Source organism: Rhineura floridana, chromosome 5, assembly GCF_030035675.1.
Source record: "Rhineura floridana isolate rRhiFlo1 chromosome 5, rRhiFlo1.hap2, whole genome shotgun sequence".
Classification (NCBI taxonomy): domain Eukaryota; kingdom Metazoa; phylum Chordata; class Lepidosauria; order Squamata; family Rhineuridae; genus Rhineura; species Rhineura floridana.
In genome coordinates, this window is record NC_084484.1 from 165,949,246 (window position 1) to 165,968,748 (window position 19,503).

The window sequence follows — 19,503 nt, forward strand, 5'->3', positions numbered from 1 at the left end:
TCTCCTCTCAGTACCCTTCACAAACTACACTTCCCAAGATTCTCTGAGGGAAGCCATGTCTTTCTCACATAAAATCAAAGTCTGGTGGGGGTGTGGCTCCCTGATTAGGCAAGCCCAGCAGCTGTGAGTCTGGCTTTTAGAACACTGACCGTTGGTTCTTACTGAGAATCCTCAACATTAACATTGAGGTCAATGCAAAATTTCTTAAATGAATTAAAAATCAGCCAGACATTTTTTTAACTTTTAAACTGTAGAAGATGAAGGTCAGAGTATGGGGAAAGGTCAGTAACAGGATTCCAGGTACTCTATGAACATGGCTGATTTTTAATGAATTTCAACAGATTATGAGAACTCAGAGAGAAAAAAGTCCAAAAGGGGTCTGGGGTTTTTCCTCTCTTTTTAGACTTTGAACGCTTGATTCTTTCTGACTGTTTTGTTTATCACCATGAAAATTGAGAGGGTTGTTAAGCGTTTCTGAGTTCAGGACTATAAGTTTTGTAAGGTTTTGTTTTGAAATGAGCTTATGGGAAGCATCAGAATGGCATGGGGCTATTCTCAATTTAACACTCTTGTGGCTGTATAATATAGAGAGATAATCATAACAACAACATACTGTATACTTGCAGCTGTCCCCTGAAGACATTCCTTCCACGGGAGTTTTCGGCCTTGCACTCATATGTCCCTGCATCTTCCAGCTGCACATTTGGGATTTCAAGAACTGCTTGGGACTTCCGTAGGCGAGCTTTGCTTGGATTGGGGCCATTAACTTTCCTCCATGAGATTGTTGGAACTGGGCTGAAATGTATTGAGAAGTCATGATTAGCTTTCCTGCTATTAAGAGTATAGATCCTGTTACCTGCTAATTTAAGTACTTAATCGTCTAAGCAGCAATAAAGTGTAATCACAATTAAGGCTCATGAACTGCTTGATATATTTCACTTTCAGCTGAGAATATTTAATAAGTGCTGCTCTGTCATGGATGCTTCCCAACTATTGAAAAATAAGTGAAGTTTTCTTTTTCCAGCGATTAAGCCATGGAATTTACCATGAATATATATTATCTTTCAGGAGCTCAATAAAAGGCATCACACAACTGCAATGGAAATGTGACACAAACACTGATGCTTGGATTGGGGCTATCTATTTCACCCCTCCTGAATTCCAGTTTAGCTAGGAGAATTGCTAAAACAAATTTCAGAATTACAGCATTCAGAGTCTACCTCAGTTTACAGTTCCTCTAGTTCATTTGCATCTCCCAACAATCTACATTGCCAATTTACATTTGCACATGAATAAGACATAACAAAAAGAAATAGAAAAAAGAAAGCAATCTTCAGGGAATCATGCACATGATTGCATCAGGATTATTTTCTGCAGTAGTGATACGTACATGTAGCATCTCATCATGTACACTGGTGTAAAAAGAATAACCCCATTCAAACAAAAATAATCTTCAAGTGTACCCACTGTAGAGTGAGTGTGTGTGTGTGTGTGTGTGTGTGTGTGTGTGTGAGAGAGAGAGAGAGAGAGAGAGAGAGAGAGAGTTGGGGGAGGTATAATGGAGCTTAAAGTGACAACGAAGGGAGGCCAGGGTTCAAATTCACAGTCAGCCATGAAGCTTGCTGGGTGACCTGGATTGTTGGGCCTAACCTACCTCACAGGGTTATTGTGAGGATCAAATGGTGAGTGGGGGGGAATGATATATGTCACCTTGATCCCCTTGGAAGAAAGATGGGATAGAAATGCAATCGTCATTATTATCATACAACATACATGCAAAATTTTGAAATTAAAAAATGGAATGGAGAATTTCTACTATATATCAGTTCAAGAATCCAGAAAGAAATTTGGATGAGAAAAAAACCTGGGCAGCATCCCTACTTTAGATGCTCTGTCATGGGAACTGCTGCATCAATGACGCTTAGTAAGATACCATCTCTCAGGCTACTCTGCATTGTCATGAGGATGAAATGAGATGGATATTATACTATTCACATGGATAAGATCAGGGAAAAATATCATGCAATCAGGCTTCTTAAGCAATCTGCCCTGGGGAACAGCACAGAGGCAGAGAACATGTTCTGCATACAGATGGTCCAGGTTCAAGCCTTGGCAACTTCAGTTATAAAAGTAATAGTTCCAATCTATTCTCTGCAAGTTGGGTCACATCTGGAGTTCTCTGTCGAATTCTGGGATTTATAATCAAAGAGCTCTGTCAGCAGTGTACAAATAAGAAGGTAGCTTAAACACAATTCACAACAAAATAAAAAAACCATACATAAATCATTAAAACATAGATAAAATCAGAAAAACTTTTGAACTGAATATAGGTAACTAACAGAGCCTTCTTAACAATAGAAAGCCAGTGTAAATAACACCTGCGTAAGTTACCCACATTCCAAACTCTGCTCAGGAAGAATTTGGAGGAATTTGACTTTTGGCCTGCTAAGTTTCTGCGTAGTCAGCTATGTCACATGAACAAGCTGAAAGGGGGCAATAGGTACAAGCCTGTCCTTGCCCCGCCGTGCCCCCGGAACACCCCTTTTTGGGGACTTACACTAGCATATGTTGTAACAGCTGAGCCCCACCTGAACCAGCGTGAGGGACTTATGCCAGCATATTTCTGGCTCAGGGAGGGCAAGGGACTTACCCTGATGTAGCCCTAGCTGAGCTTTAGTTCAGCCAGGCAAACCCAAATCCACCAAAATTCAAACTTTCTCATCCTGGCAAATTTTGGGTTTGGATTGGATGGTAAATTATATGTCCGTGTGGTACTACTACTACTACTACTACTACTACTACTACTACTACTACTACTACCACCACCCTTCACCTAGAGCAGGTTACAGCCGTTTTAAAATTCAATATTAAAAACAATAAAAACCAATTACAATCACAGGTCTTGGGTAGGTCCTTATCTCAAGTGCCGAAGGCCAGAGGTGTGTTTTAGCATTGGCCAAGAATTGTACAGTGAAGGTGCCAGGTGCACCTCTGTTGGGAGGGAATTCCACAACTTAGGGTCTGCCACAGAGAATACCCTCTCTGTAGGGAAGGAAGTGGTTTCTCAGATTTTGGGTCATTTAAAGCTTTAAACATTAGCTTTAGCACCTTGAATTAAATCTGGAAATTAATTGGTGTGCAGAAACAAAAACGTTTTCAGCTGGTATCTAAAACAATATAGTGAGGGTGTCTGCCTAATGTGAATAGGCAGCGAGTTCCAAAGCACCAGTGCTGCTGCACGAAAGGATCAATGCCTTGTAAAGGTGGAATGGACTTTATGTGGTACTTGTAAAAGTTGCATCCTCCATTGCACATCCTGTATTTAGCAGGGGGTTGGATTTGATGACCTGTACAATGCTATGACTATGGGCGTACTACCCTGAGCATGACCGATCTTGTCTAATCTCAGAGCAGGGTCAGGCCTTAGTACTTGGATAGAAGACTGCCTGGGAATACCAGGTACCATAGGCTTAGAGGAAGGCAATGGTAACCCACCTCTGAATACCTCTTACCATGAAAACCCTATGAATATATCCAAAAAAGATTCATAGAGTCGCCATAAGTCGTAATCGACTTTAAGGCATACAACAACAATGCTATGAAAAGGATCAGACAGCAAGTGATGAGAAAACCTTTTTCTTGAGACAATCCTGGTCCGGCCATAGATAAGATAGCTTCCTATGTTTCAGATGAAAAGGAGAAACTTTCTCATGTATTTCAGAAGATACAAAAGTTTCAAAGCAAGGTGGTATAGCAAAGTTTGAACAAATTTAACCAGACATTTTATCTTGTTTTAACTGTATGCAGCATCAACTTTACTGCTATCAATTACAGCTGGAGAAATGCTGAAAGATTTTTTTTAATGGCATTGCCTAGGCCATTAACAAGTCTCTTTCAAAATTTAAGTTTTTCTCCCCTCTGATGATGAGGTAACAAGCCAAATTTTCAAGGAGAGTAAAATACTTTGGCTGTAAAGTTTTAATGATTTCAAAGGAAATTGCTCCCAAATTGCAAATCACTATTCAAAGGCAAGTTGAAACTTGCTTTAATGAATCTTATTTTCCTTGCAGAAGTCACCAATCACATGGATTTTATATCTGAGATGAATATATATGTAGTTTTGTATATGCAGATATTTCTCTTCCGTGACTTTGGCAGAAAATAAACAGAAAGACTGAAAAATCAAGAATATAATGGGAAGGCTTTATTATCACAAATACACCATTTTATGTATGCATGCATGCATTTCTTCATTTAAAGCATGACTTCTAGAAATTCTAGAGAACTTGATACACCTTTTAGTTTTACTTTTGGGAAAATAACATGTGTTTGAAACAAGACTGAATGAAATCTAAAGCTAGTTATACTCAGCTTAGACCCATTGCTAAGCGGAATGGGAAACAAATATGATTATATTTAATTTGATTTCTTTTAAGATTTGTATCCGACTTCTTACCCATCCTTTACCATAAGGTCCCTGCAGATTTTACAACAATATAAAAGAGCAAGTTTAAAATAAGTTAAAATAGTTACAATCAGAAGAATTGGGTGGGATACATATGGCCCAGGGTAAAGAGGCATATGATGAAAGGTATACAATGAAGGTGCCAGACAACTCTCGGTGGGGAAGGAATTCCACAGCTTAGGGGCTTCCACAAAGAATGGCCTCTCTCAGGCTACTATCCATGAACTTCTGAGGGTGGTGGAACTACCAAGAGAGCCATCTCTGCTCATCAACACCAGAGAGGGTCTGTAGGAAAGGAGGCAACCTTTCAGATATTTGGGGCTTAAGTCGTTTAGGGCTTTAGAACAGGTGTGGGGAACCTTTGACCTTCCAGATGTTGCTGAACTATAATGCACATCAGCCCCAGCGAACATGGCCAATGGCCAGGGATGATGGGAGCTGTAGTTCAGCAACAGCTAGAAGGCTAAACGTTCCCCACATCTGCTCTAAAACACTAATGTGAACACTTTGAATTGGGCCTGGAAACAGGAGTTACATAAGCTCTAAATGCAACCCAGCTAGTAATCTGGGTGCTGCATTTTGGATCAGTTGAAGTTTCTGGGTTCTCTTCAAGGGCAGCCCCATGTAGAGCATTTAATCCAATCAAATGAATGAGCTTAGGGACAAGAGGAGACACCCATCTCAGTCTTCGCTCGCGACACACTATGTTTCTTCAGAATTTCCATCCCTTGTGGTATCCAGGCATGTGACTAGAGTTTGACAGACACATATGGCACTTCCCCCCCCCCCCCAGTTTTAGTTTCTAATTCCAGGAGCCTGTGGTGATTGGCAGCTCCAGATAAACACTATTAATAAATCATTAATCTGTAACTAAAAGCCCAGACTCTTCTAAGGGATGCTTGCCAACTGCCTACCACAGAAAGTCTCTCAGGAATATTTGTCATTCTCACAATTACAATGGAGAAGAAGGCATTGGAAGTGGCTTGAGCCTAAATCGCAAGGAAAACAAAAATACAGAGCTGCACAGCAAGTAGCGCTTGCAAAGTCGTGATAGCTGGCATTTGTTTGTATTTCACTAAAAGACGGAACAAGACAGAGATGCAGCTCCTTAATGCTTTGCCTGGTGAAAGGTAACAATGGAAACATTTGTAAATGCTATCAGGGATAATAAAAAGAAAAAGAAAATGGTAGGAGATGAAAACCTAGAGGAGGGAATTTCAGGCATGTTTACCTCCTGTTTCAGCCTCCAGCTGAAGCCTGAAATGTCATTCATCTAATTATTACAGAATGAAGTGAAAAGCAGTTTCAGTGTAGCCGGTCCCTGATTGTGTACTGATGGCTGTAGAAGAGAGATAAGGACTGGAAGAGCTGAAATATTGGCCTGCTTCCCAATTAGTGGATGGGCCTGCCTTACTAGATAACCCTTCACTGCTTAGCAATAGAGGCCTTCTCTTTTCTTTTTTAAAGGTGTGAGGCAATGAAGGTGTTTGGTGTCTCAACTTTTATTCTCCCTTGCTTGATAGGGGTGACAAAGCTAGGGACAGGCTCATGGGCAGCTAATTCTGCCCCATTTCAGCATTGCTGGCTCTCAGTCATCGGTCTCGTTTGTCCTGTTTGGTGGGTGGGTGGGTGGAGTGGAGGGGAACATGCAGAAATTCTGCATTTAAATTGTAGCCATTCTGTGTGCACTTTTCCTGTAAGACACAATTTTTACTTCAAATGCGCATCTTCAGTGCTTCCCAGTACATCTTTCCATAAAATACACACTGGGTATGCATTTTTAAATGTAGAATGTGTAATTTTATGTGCACTTTTAGATAAGTGGCTGCTGTTGAGCTAGTGATTATTCACTAATAGGCAAAAAAACCTTGCTGTTTAAGAACGTACCTATAGCCAACAAATATTTCTATCAAACTTTAAAAAGCAGGGAAATTGGGCCGCTATAGTGAATGCACCAAGAGAGCAGGAGACCTGACCTCCTCTCTGAGATATTGAACTGTCCTACAAAATTGTCAAAATGCAAACACAATTTGGGTTGGTCTTTCACAGTCTAATCCACTTCCTGGATGGGGGTGGGGAGGGGAGGAGGGGGATGGAGGCAAGCAGGAGGGGGAGGAGGAGGGGAGGTGTGATCATTTGCATGTTTGTTTATTTATTTATTTATTGCATTTGTATACTGCCCGAAACTCTCTGGGCGGTTTACAACAATTAAAACATTAAAAACAAATACATAAATTTAAAAACACATTTTAAAAAAGCAATTTAAAAACACATGCTAAAGTGTTTATTGAGTTCAGTGGGATTTACTGCCCTGCAATCATGCTCAGGATAGGTAAAACCGACCATGGGGAGGGAGGCCTGGAGTGGGAGGGGGGGAGGAAAAAGAAAAGGGGAGGGGAGGAAGGGAGAGGAGGGGGAAGGAGGGGAAAGGCAGGTCTGATCATTTGCATGCTTATTGAGCTCAGTGGGATTTACTCCCGTGCAATCATGGCTAGGATAGGTAAAACTGACCATGGGGGAGGAGCGGGGGAAAGGGAGAGTAGAGGAAAGGGAGAGCAGAGGAAAGGAGGAAGGCTGGGAGAGGTGAGCTGAAGGAGGGGGAGGGGGAAGAAAGAGATTGGAAGGGGAGGGAGAAGGAGTGAAGGAAGGGGGAGGGAAGGGCAAAAGGGAGTTGATGGGAGGGGGAGGAGGGAAGGGCAGGTTTGATCATTTGCATGCTTATTGAGTTCAGTGGGATTTACTCCTTTGCAATCATGCTCAGGATAGGTAAAATTGACCATGAGAGATGGGGAGGGGAGGAGGGGGTTGGGAACAAGCAGGAGGGGAAGGAGGAGAGCAGGTTTGATCATTTGCATGTTTATTAAGTTCAGTGGGATTTACTCCCGTGCAATCATGCTTAGGATAGGTAAAACTGACCATGGGGAGGGAGGCCTGGAGTGGGAGGGGGGAAGGAAGGGGAGGGGAGAGGGAGGAGATTGAGTGAATTTACAAATTCATGGAGGACAGGGCTATCAATGGCTACTAGCCATGATGGCTGTGCTCTGCCACCCTAGTCAGAGGCAGCATGCTTCTGAAAACCAGTTGCCGGAAGCCTCAGGAGGGGAGAGTGTTCTTGCACTTGGGTCCTGCTTGTGGGCTTCCCCCAGGCACCTGGTTGGCCACTGTGAGAACACTGGCCTGATCCAGCAGGCTCTTCTTATGTTCTTATGTTCTTATGAGTGGATGCGCACTGGGCAGAAGGGAAGCCCCTTTCCTTTCCAAAAGGAAAACATTGTGAACAGTATCATTCTTTTTTGGGTTTCCCCCCACCTTTTTATGCTACAGCAGGCACATGTAGCCTCCCACACAAATTTAAATCAAAGCTGGCCCTGTCCACATACACACCAGACCTTTATTTCACTTTGGACAGGCATGGCTTCTCCAAAAGAATCCTGGGGAGTGTAGTTAGTGAAGGGTGCTGAGAGTTGCTAGGAGATGCTCTATTCCCCTCACAGAGCTACAATCAGAGCAGCTGACTGTTGAACCACTCTGGCCACTGGAGCTCTGTCAGGGGAATAAGAGTCTCCTCTCAGCACCCTTCACAAGCTACACTTCCCAGGATTCTTTGGGGGAAGCTATGACTGTCTCAAATGCAATCTAAGTCTGGTGTGGGTGTGGTCTCCTGATCAGCCAAGTCCAGCCAGCTGTGAGTCTGGCTTTTGGAACCAGACAATTGGTTCTTATTGAGCATCCCCAACATTATCATTGAGGTCAATGCAAAATTTCTTAAATTAATTAAAAATCAGCCAGGGATTTTTTAAACCTTTAAACTGTAGAAGATGAAGGTCAGAGTATGGGGCAAGGTCAGTAATGGGATTCGAGGTACTATGTGAACATGGCTGATTTTTAATTAATTTTCACAAATTATGAAAACTCAGAAAAAAAAGTCAAAAAGCGGTCTGTTTTCTCTCTCTTTTCACACTTTGAACTCTCAATTCTCTCTGGCTGTTTTGTGTATCACCATGAAACTTTAGAGGATTGTTAAGCAAGCGTTTCTGAGTTCAGGACTATAAGTTTTGTAAGGTTTTGTTTTGAAATGAGCTTATGGGAAGCATGAATGAATGAATGAATGAATGAATGAATGAAAATGAATGAATGAATGAATGAATGAAACTTTATTTTTACCCTGCCCTTTTTCCAAACTGGAACTCAGGGTGGCTTACAAATAAAACTACATGTAGTTAAAAACATAGAAAAGCATACAATTAAAATACAATTGAACTATGCACAACCTTAAAACCGTACAGGGCACTTAAAAATCTTAAAACAATTTAAAATAATACAGATAATAATATAAAACAATAAAACAAGCCTTGTAAAGCCCAATCCTAAACACCTTCTATCCCAAAAGCCTGTTGGAATAAAAAAGTCTTTACTTGCCAACGGAAGGATGGCAAGGAGGGGGCCATTCATGCCTCCCTAGGAAGGGAGTTCCAGAACCTAGGAGCAGCCACCGAGAAGGCCCTATCTTGCATCCCCACCAATCACACTTGCGAGGGTGTTGGGACTGAGAGAAGGGCCTCTCCTGAAGATCTCAGGGCCCAGGCAGGCTCATATAGGGAGATACGGTCTGACAGATAGCCTGGACCTGGGCCGTATAGGGCTTTAAAGGTCAAAACCAGCACTTTGAATTGTGACCGGAAACAAACTGGCAGCCAGTGGAGCTGTTGTAACAAGGGAGTTGTATGGTCCCTGTAACCAGCCTCTGTTAATACTCTGGCTGCAGCTCTTTGTACCAGTTTAAGTTTCCGAACAGTCTTCAAAGGCAGCCCCACGTAGAGTGTGTTACAGTAGTCTAAACGGGATGTAACTAAGGCATGCATCACCATAGTCAAATCAGGCATTTCCAGGAACGGGCGCAGCTGGCGCACTAGTCTTAAATGGGCAAAGGCACTCCTGGCCACAGTCAACACCTGGGCCTCCAAGTTCAGAGCAGAATGGCATGGGGATATTTTCAATTTAATATTACAGAATGCAAAAAATCCATGCTGACTATAGTATATACCCACTCTTGTGGCTGGAGGAGAGGGGAGAATTTAACCACCCTCCCTCCCTTTTTATCCACTGGCAAGGCTGTTAGGTCTCCATTTCCCCCTCCCCCGTCAGCTGGGAACTATAGTGGAACTCCTAGAGAGATCACAGTTCCAGCAAGCATGCTGGATTATGTTTGATTTTTGATGCCTGGGGTTGTCTAGTTAGTTGGCTAATTATCAACCCCTTCAGCCATAAAAAGGGGCTGTTTGTGCAGCAGCAGTGTGGCTGTGTGTGTCCAGGGTGTTGTGATGGGGAGGCACCAGCTGCCCTTAAAGAGACTGTGGTGTGGCTGCTCCTTATAAAGCCCACCCTGGACCCAGTGGTGTGTGACAACTACCAATACCCCATTTAAAAATGCATATATATTGTTAAATTTATATCCTGCCCTTCCTCCCAGAAGGAGCCCTGGGCATCTCTGATGCTTTTAGGTGGGTGTGCCAAGAGTTCCCTTCTCCATGTTCACTCCCTCTTCCTCCCTTCTTTCATTTCATTTCCTGTAGGCTGGCAAACAACTTCTGGCTGCTCTCCCCCATTCTGCAAGCCTTTTTAATTATGCTGCCAATGGTGCCTTATTTTTCTTTCCCCCCTAACTTATGTGCAACATCATAACACTGCTCAAACAAATATTTGTATTTCAGCTGTATTGTACCAGTGAAAATATAAATAATCACACTTCTGGATTTTTTTTAAAAAAGAAACTAACTGGTAGAACAAACTGAGCATGCTCGGTTGCCAAGTAACCAGAGGGAGTGGAAATGTTAAATTAGAGGGTGTGGTCATTAGTAAACTGTATGACTGATCTTTCCCCTCAGTGTGAATAGAAAACACTGTGTTTGCAGTTGGCATTGAGCCCCTACTATGGACACTGCAAACAGAAAATGGAGGTAAAAACAGTGTCTTTAGTATGAAGTAATGCTCCCATGTGGATAGCCCTGATTATCTGGATCCACTTCAACTTGGGTTTAGAATCAGAGAATCTTAGAGTTGGAAGGGGCCTATAAGGCTATCGAGTCGAACCCTCTGCTCAATGCAGGAATCAAAATTAGAGCATACCTGACAGGAGCCTGTCAAGTTGCCTCTTAAATGCCTCTAATGTTGGAGAGTCCACTACGTCCTTGGATCAGCTTTGGTCACTCTGAGTGATGACATGTATCAGGTGAGGGACAAGGGGAGTGTGACCCTGTTACTATTACTTGGGAGTGAATCGGCCTTGGTTGCCCTGATATATCAGGAGAGAGGCGAGGGAGTGTGACCCTGTTTCTATTATTCAGTCTCTCACAGCTTTTGATACCATTGACCATGGTATCCCTCTGGGCCGACTTGGTGAGATGGGTATTGGAGACACTGTTTTACAGTGGTTCTGATCCTATCTCCAAGGTCATTCTCAGATAATAGCATTGGGTGATTATCTTTCGGCCCCCTGGCAGTTGCACTGTGGGGTGCCGCAGGATACCATCTTGTCCCCCATGCTGTTTAACATCTATATGAAGCCCTTGGGAGTGGCCATCAGGAGATTTGGGATGAGGTATCAGCAGTATGCTGACAATACCCAGCTCTATTTCTCCTTTACATCTGAATCGGGAGAGGCCATGCAAGCCCTTCACCGCTGCCTGGACTCGGTGGTGGGCTGGATGAGGGCCAATAAACTGAGTATGAATCCTAGCAAGACGGAGGCACTGTGGGTTGGTGATTCCCAAGTTGGCATAGTTGGTCAGCTGCCTGCTTTGGATGGGGCCGTACTCCCTCTGAAAGAGCAGGACCGTAGTCTAGGGGTGCTCCTGGATGCATCTTTGTCGCTAGAGGCCCAGGTGACCTCAGTGGCTAGGAGTGCCTTTTACCAGCTTCAGCTGGTAAGTCATTTGCAGCCGTTTCTGGACCAGAATACCCTGACCGCTGTTGTCCACAAGCTGGTAACCTCCAGGATGGATTACTGTAATGCGCCCTATGTGGGGCTGCCCTTGAGGTTGGTCTGGAACTTGCAGCTGGTGCAAAATGCGGCAGCAAGACTGCTCACTGAGCCAGGGTATTACCAACATGTCACCCCGTTGCTGAAAGTATTGCACTTGCTGCCCATGTGCTAACGGGCCAAGTTCAAGGTTCTAGTTTTGGTTTATAAAGCCGTATACAGCTTGGGACCAGGATACCTGAAAAACCATCCTATCTCTTATATACCCAGTCGATCACTGCACTTTGCAGGTGAGGGCCTCCTGCAGATACCATCTTATCAGGAGTTCCGTTCTGCACAACATAAGAAACGGACCTTTAGTGTGGTGACACCTACCCTGTGGAATTCTCTACCCTTCATATTAGACAGGCGCCATCTTTGTTATCTTTTCAGTGCCCATTGAAGACTTTCCTCTTTCAACAAGACTTTTAAGTTGAGATGTATCCCAGTCTGCGTCTGTGTTGGAATTGTGTTTTAATATGTTCTTAAACCTTTTTTAAAAATGTTTTTAATCTTAGAAGATGTTTTGAAAGCTTTTTTTAAGTAACTTTTTTGAAGATGTTTTGTTTTAATGTGTTTTAAAGTTTGTTTTCATGATGTTTTAATGTTTTTAGTGCTTTTGTTTGCAGCCCTTGGCTCCTGCTGGGAGGAAGGGCGGGATATAAATCAAATAATAATAATAGTAGCAGTAGCAGTAATAGTAGTAGTAGTAGTAGTAATAATAATAATAATAATAATAATAATAATAATAATAATAATAATAATAATAATAATAATGCCTCCAACAGTGGAAACAGAATATAGCCATCAAGGTGAAACATCCAGAGAAGGGATGTAGCAATGATCTCAACATATGGTTAGCAAAATACACTGTTTAATTCCACAAAGAGAGTTCCCAAAACACTGTATAGTCACGCAGGCTGTAGTGATATTTCCCCCCACTGTATATAACATTGTACAGTTGTGGAATACCATTGCCTTGCAAGTTTATGTTTTTCTGACTTTTATTCTTGGCCAGGAATTTGGTAATCAGGATAAAGATAAATACAGGATTGTTTTAATTTAATTGATTTTAGATGTCTTATATCTGTAAAATACAGCTAGTTACCCACGCCATATGATGGGATATAAATCTGGAATGTTTCAGAAATTTACAATCAATATGAGACATTTCAGTTGCTTCTCCCTTACTGTTTTAACAATTTCCTCATTTGGGAAATTGCTGGTTGGAAAGGCTATTATTCTTTAATTCCGCCTGCTTGACCATCAAGTAAAAGAGGTATTCTTTTACAGCTCATTCCCAATAGAAAAGTAGGAGTGTTATTTCATTCCTGATTTCAGAAAGGCTTAGGGCAGTTTTACAAGAGACCCAGTGTTGTATATTTCATAATATGTTAAAATATGATAGAGGAAAGCCAGGTTCAAATCCCTGTTGTGCCATAAAACTCTTGGGGTGACATTGGGCCAGTTGTGGTCTTTTAGCTGAGCCCAGAGGATATAAGGGGAAGGATGTTTAACCACCCTGAGCTCCATGGCACAAGGGTGGGCTGAAAATATGATAAACAGACTTCTTTCCACCACACAGGAACATAGAGAACTATGTATGCTCTTACATACTGTATTTTTGCATGTATTATGCACATTTGGAAGTAGTTGCATCTCTGCATCCGTTCCATCTATTTAGACCCTCAGTATGACTTATCACATTCAATTTATCTTTTTAAAAATAAATTCAAGAAGGTAACAAATATACACTCTCATTGCAGTATCCCTCAAGGTACTACTTTATTAAAAAGCAAATGTACCCATGCTGGTCCATAAGAGAAAACTCCAAAATCCACAGTGGGGCAATGCCTTTATTGGCACCAACCCAAATGCAGAGCTTGGAAAAGTTACTTTTTTGAACTACAACTCCTATCAGCCCAATCCAGTGGCCATGCTGCCTGGGGCTGATGGGAGTTGTAGTTTTAAAAAGTAACTTTTCCAAGCTCTGCCCAAATGTCACAAAAATGTGGCAAGGTTTTGAGTCCTGCTGAAGTCTTCATCAAGCTGAAGTAATGTCAGGCCACATGAGTGATACTATGAGTATCTAAACAAAGCCAAGTAAAAAAGTGAGAAATCAAAGCACTGGCAATGAATTTATTTTTTAAAAAGCCCAACATGTTTCAGCCTTCATGTATTCTATGCCTCCATTAGGGGGTCAGTACAAAATAAGAAAACAAACTTCAGAGATCTTTGGCAATCCATTCAATTCTTTCTTCCAGCACTCAGAAAAAAAGGATTGAATGTATTGGTAGAGATTATTAGTAGTATTTAGATGTATTAGGCACTAGCTACCCAAAGGTCTCCAAGCAACTTACAACACTTATTTGTTTTCTTATTTTGAATTGACTGCAATGAAGGCCTAGAATACGAGCAGGACAAAATGCATTCGGCTTCAAAAAACAAATTAATTGCTAACCTCTTTACACTTTTTTACTTGACTTGGATAGGCTTCAGCATGGTGAAGAGATATGGAGGGCTCAAAACCTTGTCACACTTTTGTGTCATTTTAGTTGGTCCCAATAAAGGCATTGCCCAACAGTGGTATTTGAGTTTTATCACGTTATTAGCAAAGTGCCTGCCATTAGGAATGGTTTGGATGGCTTTCTAATGGCTTCTCCATTGGAAAATAGGTCTGGAGACCTCATTCCCTTCCCTTACTATGCGGGGAGAGATGTTTGCTGGGCTATGTCCAGCACATACTTTTGCAAGGCAGCAGCCTGCAGTTGCTCTGCAGGTGTATGCCACAGTTTAGCCCTGATAGGCCCTGGCGTAGCTTACTTCAAGTGAGACAGAATGACCTGTCTCTCTAGTCTACATATTAGCCTTTTCTTCCTGTCCCTACTGTAGGCAAGTAAAAGTAGGGATGGAGAAGAAATTTGATTCAGTTCACATTTAAAGCTGGATTATCAGATTTGCACTTTCCGAAAGAGTATGAGAACCGAAACACAGCCATCATTCGAAACGCACACTTATCCAAATTTTGTAGTGCAGTTCTCCAACTAAACTATGTTTACAAAAATGCATATATTAGGGGGAAATGTGCATAAGAATGAATGCATTAGAGAAAATTACAAATATGCATTAGGAGAAATGGCTTCCAAAAAGCGTGTCTATCAGTCAAAACTGCATACAACATGTGTCGGTTAGGAGAATTTGCACTAAAATGCTGAAGAATATTCATGAGGATTAAAAAATATATTATTATTTTTTGCAATTTGATGCAGAAACCTGAAGAATTGTATTTCAGACTGGAAAAAGGAGAAAATGAAAGAACCCTTCCCTTGAACTTCTTAGTGAGGGGTGCTCCTGTACTGGTGGTCAACTGGGCAGGGCTGATGCAAAGATATGTCACTGCCTGAGATGAAGAACACAATGGGTTCCTTCCACTCTCATTCCACACAGAAGCCAGTGGACTGGCAGCTGAATCTCACTTCAACAGTGGTGATAGGACAGGGTCTTCCCACACACCCGAGGGAAGCAGGCAAGCTTAAGGATTGCGGGGTAGGCAGGCTGCATCGCACACACAGCTTTGACTTCCAACACCTTGGTGTCACTCCACACCCCCAGAATTTGCTGCCAAAGGCAGCTGCCTCCCTCTGCCTAATTGTCGGGCCAGCCCAGCAGTTGGGCTGAAGGAACCAGCATCCTCTCAAGTTTTGCCATACCACAACTCCAATAATCAGATCCTATGATGCCTGTCTCAACAAATCAGCTCAAAATATAGAGACATTATATTGTAAACTTTCTTCACAAAGTACAGAATTTATACCTGTCTCTTTTACAGTCAAGTCCCACAGTAGCTGACTTGCATAAATTTAGCGTAAGGATCAAGGAAGGGGATGCTTTTGTTTCAAAACACTGCTAAATAATGGAGCCCAAAATGAAATATGTCATATTTTAATAATCAATAATATCTAATTATGGAAGAATATGTACTTACTTGCCAAGTGCAAAGCACTCCATCTTAACAGTAGATCCCTTAGCAGCTGTAACTGTATATGGAAAATGGACTTCAATTTTCGGCTCATATTCCCCCATCACACCTGGGAAATAAAGAATGGTCTTTAAAAATAAAATGGATGTCACTGTAGGTTTCCAGTTGCAGAAAGCTTATGTTCAGAGCCATCGTGGCAAGGTTGTTATAACAGCTAGATAGCAATGAGATGTATTTTGGAAGGACATAATTACAATTAGGATTAAATCCGAAACACCACGTAAAAAGTTAGAACTTTTCAGTAAAAGCAAAGGAACATTTTTAAAAACAGACAATTATTTCTTACAGTTCTACGTCAATATGTGAAAATATTGGAAGACGCAATGTATATGCACGATATGAGGAATGTCAGATCTTTAACAAAAGCGGTGTGCTAGATTCTTTTTCTCTTTTGTGATGATAACATTCCTGATTCCTTAACATAAAATATCTACTTAAAGTTTTATTTCGTCTGCAAGCACCACTACATTCAGAAGGCTTAACGTGTGAATAACCCTGTAAAGGACTAGGCCACCATCAGCATTGCTGACTAGCCTGCTCAGTCAGGCTACTCCCTGCCCCCTCCCTCATCTGTTATTATTTAATATTTTCTAAAGATGTTTTGTTTTTAAGATGATTTAAGATGTTTTTAGTGTTTTATCTCTAGTTTGCCACCCTGGGAGGAAAGGTGAGATAGAAATGTAATAAATAATCATAAATAATGTGTCCCCTGAAATTCCACTGGGCTAAGACTAGAGACAGAGAGAAGAGATACAGGGGACCACACTAGAATGTTTTCTTGGGGAAGGGGGACAGGCGTATTCTGCAGCATTTCATTGACACAAAAATAGTGCCTTAGTGGTGGCTTTATACTAGACCATCCACACACCATTCTAATTAGTTGCTTCCCCCAGGCACCTGGTTGGCCACTGTGAGAACAGGATGCTGGACTAGATGGGCCACTGGCCTGATCCAGCAGGCTCTTCTTATGTTCTTATGTTCTGTGATGCTTTCTCACAGCTAGTGCATTATTGGCATCTGGAGGGGCACTCTTGCACTACAGCACAACAAAAGTGGGACAATTCCCCCCCCCAAAAAAAGAATTGTGGTATGGAAAGTTACAAGATTTCAGCATGAAGCTACAGAACATGCACTGATTGGAAAATGAAGCAATATGTCCACCCTGAAACATTTGTAAGTGCAGAGTATGGAAAGTGGCACTGTGTACAGCCTTGATACCATCATGAGCACAAATAATCATGAATGCACAATAAAAAGGATGTCTGGAGGAGCTCAGGGTCAATCTGTGGAGAGACTAGCTACTTCTGGCTCCTCCCCTCCTTGACTTGTTTCCATTCCAGCTGGTTGGTCTAAGACAGCCTTTCCCAACTAGTGGGCCACCAGATGTTGTTGGACCACAACTCCCATCAGCCTCAGCCAGCATTGCCAATTGTCAGGAAAGATGAGAATTGTGCTTCAACAACATCTGGTGACCCACTAGTTGGGAAATGCTGGTCTAAGAACTTTAAGAATCAGTGCCTGAGTTTTCCCCCCTCCTCTCTCCCAACCCTTTTTCCTTTTGTGTTGTGTCTTTTCAATTGTAAGACTGAGGGCATGGACTTAGTACTGATCTTTATAAGCCTCTCTGAGCCTTTTTTGGCTGACTAGTGGGGTACAAAATGATTCAGATAATAAATAAATGAGTAGACATTTCAAAAGACATATGCACCTAATATGTGATTTAAAAAGCCCTTTCCTTACCACTTGTGAAAGCCACACAGATGATAGGTAGCTTGCCCTGGTTATTAGCTGTCTGCATTTATTTGCAGCTGTAGGTCACTGGGGACTGACTAAAAAAAACACAGCCATTACACAGTGAGCAGATGAGGAGATTAGCCTCATAACTGGAAATAAATGTGCATCCTTTCAATGAAAGTTTTTTCAAAGGATGATTTGAGGACCGACCTTGAACACTGTGCAGATGTAATGCTTCTGTAAGATTTGACTCATCAGTTGTGCTGTCCCAATAAAAATTCAACATAGATTAGTAAAATCTGAGTCGAAGAACCCATCTTCATTTGTGATCTTTCTTCTTTCCTTTTCAGCTTTCATTTGGCTGTACGCTGTTAAACAGTTGACTTGTTTTATCTCCTTCAATTGACTATATTGCCGAAGTGAATGAAGAGATCCCTGGCTGGGATCAGAGTTAGAAAACACTCTCCCTAATCTTGTTCCTATCTACATTTCAGGTGGGGGAGGAGATGGTGGTTTTTACTCTGCCCACCAGTGATGCATCTTTTTATTATAAAGGGCCATGATTTTCTCCCCCCTCCTCTGGAAATTAGTGCAATTCCAAGATTTATAAGTTGCTTGATATCCGATATACCCACTTGATGTTGGAGGAAGTATAATATGGCAGCAAATAGGTATTGAATGTTGGCTCCTTTAATCAGAGTAATGCATCTTTCTATTATAAAGGGGCACATTTTTCTTCCCCCTCCCCTGGAAATTACTTCCTTCTATATCACGCGGGTATATCGGGTATCAAGCAACTAATAAATCATCATCTTCACAACAGTAATGTGAGGTAGGTTACGCTGAGACTGGCCCAAGACAGGATGTAGGTGATGAGTTTAAAATGTGAAACTACACATGCTTACAGTATTTTCTTTTGGATTGTTTATCAAGGTTGACAAAATGTTCTTTGTTTGTGCTTTCTTGAGAACAGTGAAATGCCATGTGCTCAGAGCATATTTTGTACTCCATGAATGTGTATGCCTTAATAAGTCTGATTTTGTGGTACCTTATTTCATGTGTTCCTTTTGGGTGAGAAGTGGAGTGCGCTATTTTGAAAACTGCACCATACTTCCCACCAAAAAGGAACACATGAAATAAGGTGTCCCTGGTCACATGAATCCGGCAAGACAAGTGCTTGAAGTGGATAAGGAGGAAGGCATGAACTTGAGTACCACAAGATGTTTGGCGTTAAGAGAAGACTGGGCCCTTGTCTAGCTGTTTCTTGGCCCTCTGAGTGCTTTGGAAAGAAAGAGAATATGAGACATACCAGGATGCCCAAACACATTCTTTTTTGTTTTACTCTGTTCAGGCTAGCACCTGTTGCTTTAAATATAACTACGTGTGGGAAAGGACACCCAGCATTAAACACTACATCTTGTTAATATATGCATTTCATTCTCTTTATGACATGTTGTACTGATAAATATTTGCTTCAGGCCACTTTATCACTCTTTCTAAAAAACAAAACAAACCAGGAAAAATACAAAATTACACCATATCTGTATCAGGCGGATAACAGCAGTAAGAAACAGAAGATTGCTATGTGGCCTCTTCCCCGTTCTCAAAGAAGGGTCAGTGTGGAATAGTGATGGCCACCAATTTAGATGGCTTTAAAAGAGGATTAGACAAATTCATGGAGGATAAGGCTATCAGTGGCTACTTGCCACAATGGCTATGTTTTTCTTCCACTGCCGGAGGCAATAGGCCACGGAATATAAGTTGCTGGGAATCACAGGTTGGGAGAATGCTCTTGCACTCAGATTCTGTTTACAGGCTTCCCATGGCCACTGGATGGCCATTGTGAGAACAGGATGTTGGACTAGATTGGCCACTGGCCTGATCCAGTAGGCTCTTCTTGTTTATTTATTTAATGTGGATCCAGGGTGTGGTCAACGCATCATTGTGGGAGAGAGTGGTTCCAGCCACTTTGAAAGAGGCAGTGATTCTACTGTTGCTGAAAAAGGCTAACCGAGACCCACTGGTTTGCGACAACTACCTCTCGGTCGCACATACCCCCTTTTTAGGGAAGGTGATTGATAGGTCGGTGGCACAGCAGTTGCAAGTATTCTTGGATGAAACAGATTATCTTGACCCATCTCAATCTGGGTTCAGGCCTGGTTATGGGACTGAATCGGCCTTGGTTGCCCTGATGGATGACCTTTTTCAGGAGGAGGACAGGGGGAGTGTGACCCTGTTACTCTTACT

The 19,503-nt window shown here is 42.0% G+C and overlaps 1 protein-coding gene across 1 annotated transcript in view; it reads right to left on the bottom strand.

The window, feature by feature from the left end:
- Window positions 1-19,503, bottom strand: part of CNTN5 (contactin 5) — a 324,115-nt gene that overhangs the window by 253,157 nt on the left and 51,455 nt on the right. Inside the window, exons 3-4 of the mRNA XM_061628766.1 lie at window positions 15,469-15,571; window positions 614-795 (exon numbers count right to left, since the gene is read on the bottom strand). Coding sequence (XP_061484750.1) covers window positions 614-795; window positions 15,469-15,571 — 285 coding nt within the window. The remainder of the gene's footprint in view (window positions 1-613; window positions 796-15,468; window positions 15,572-19,503) is intronic.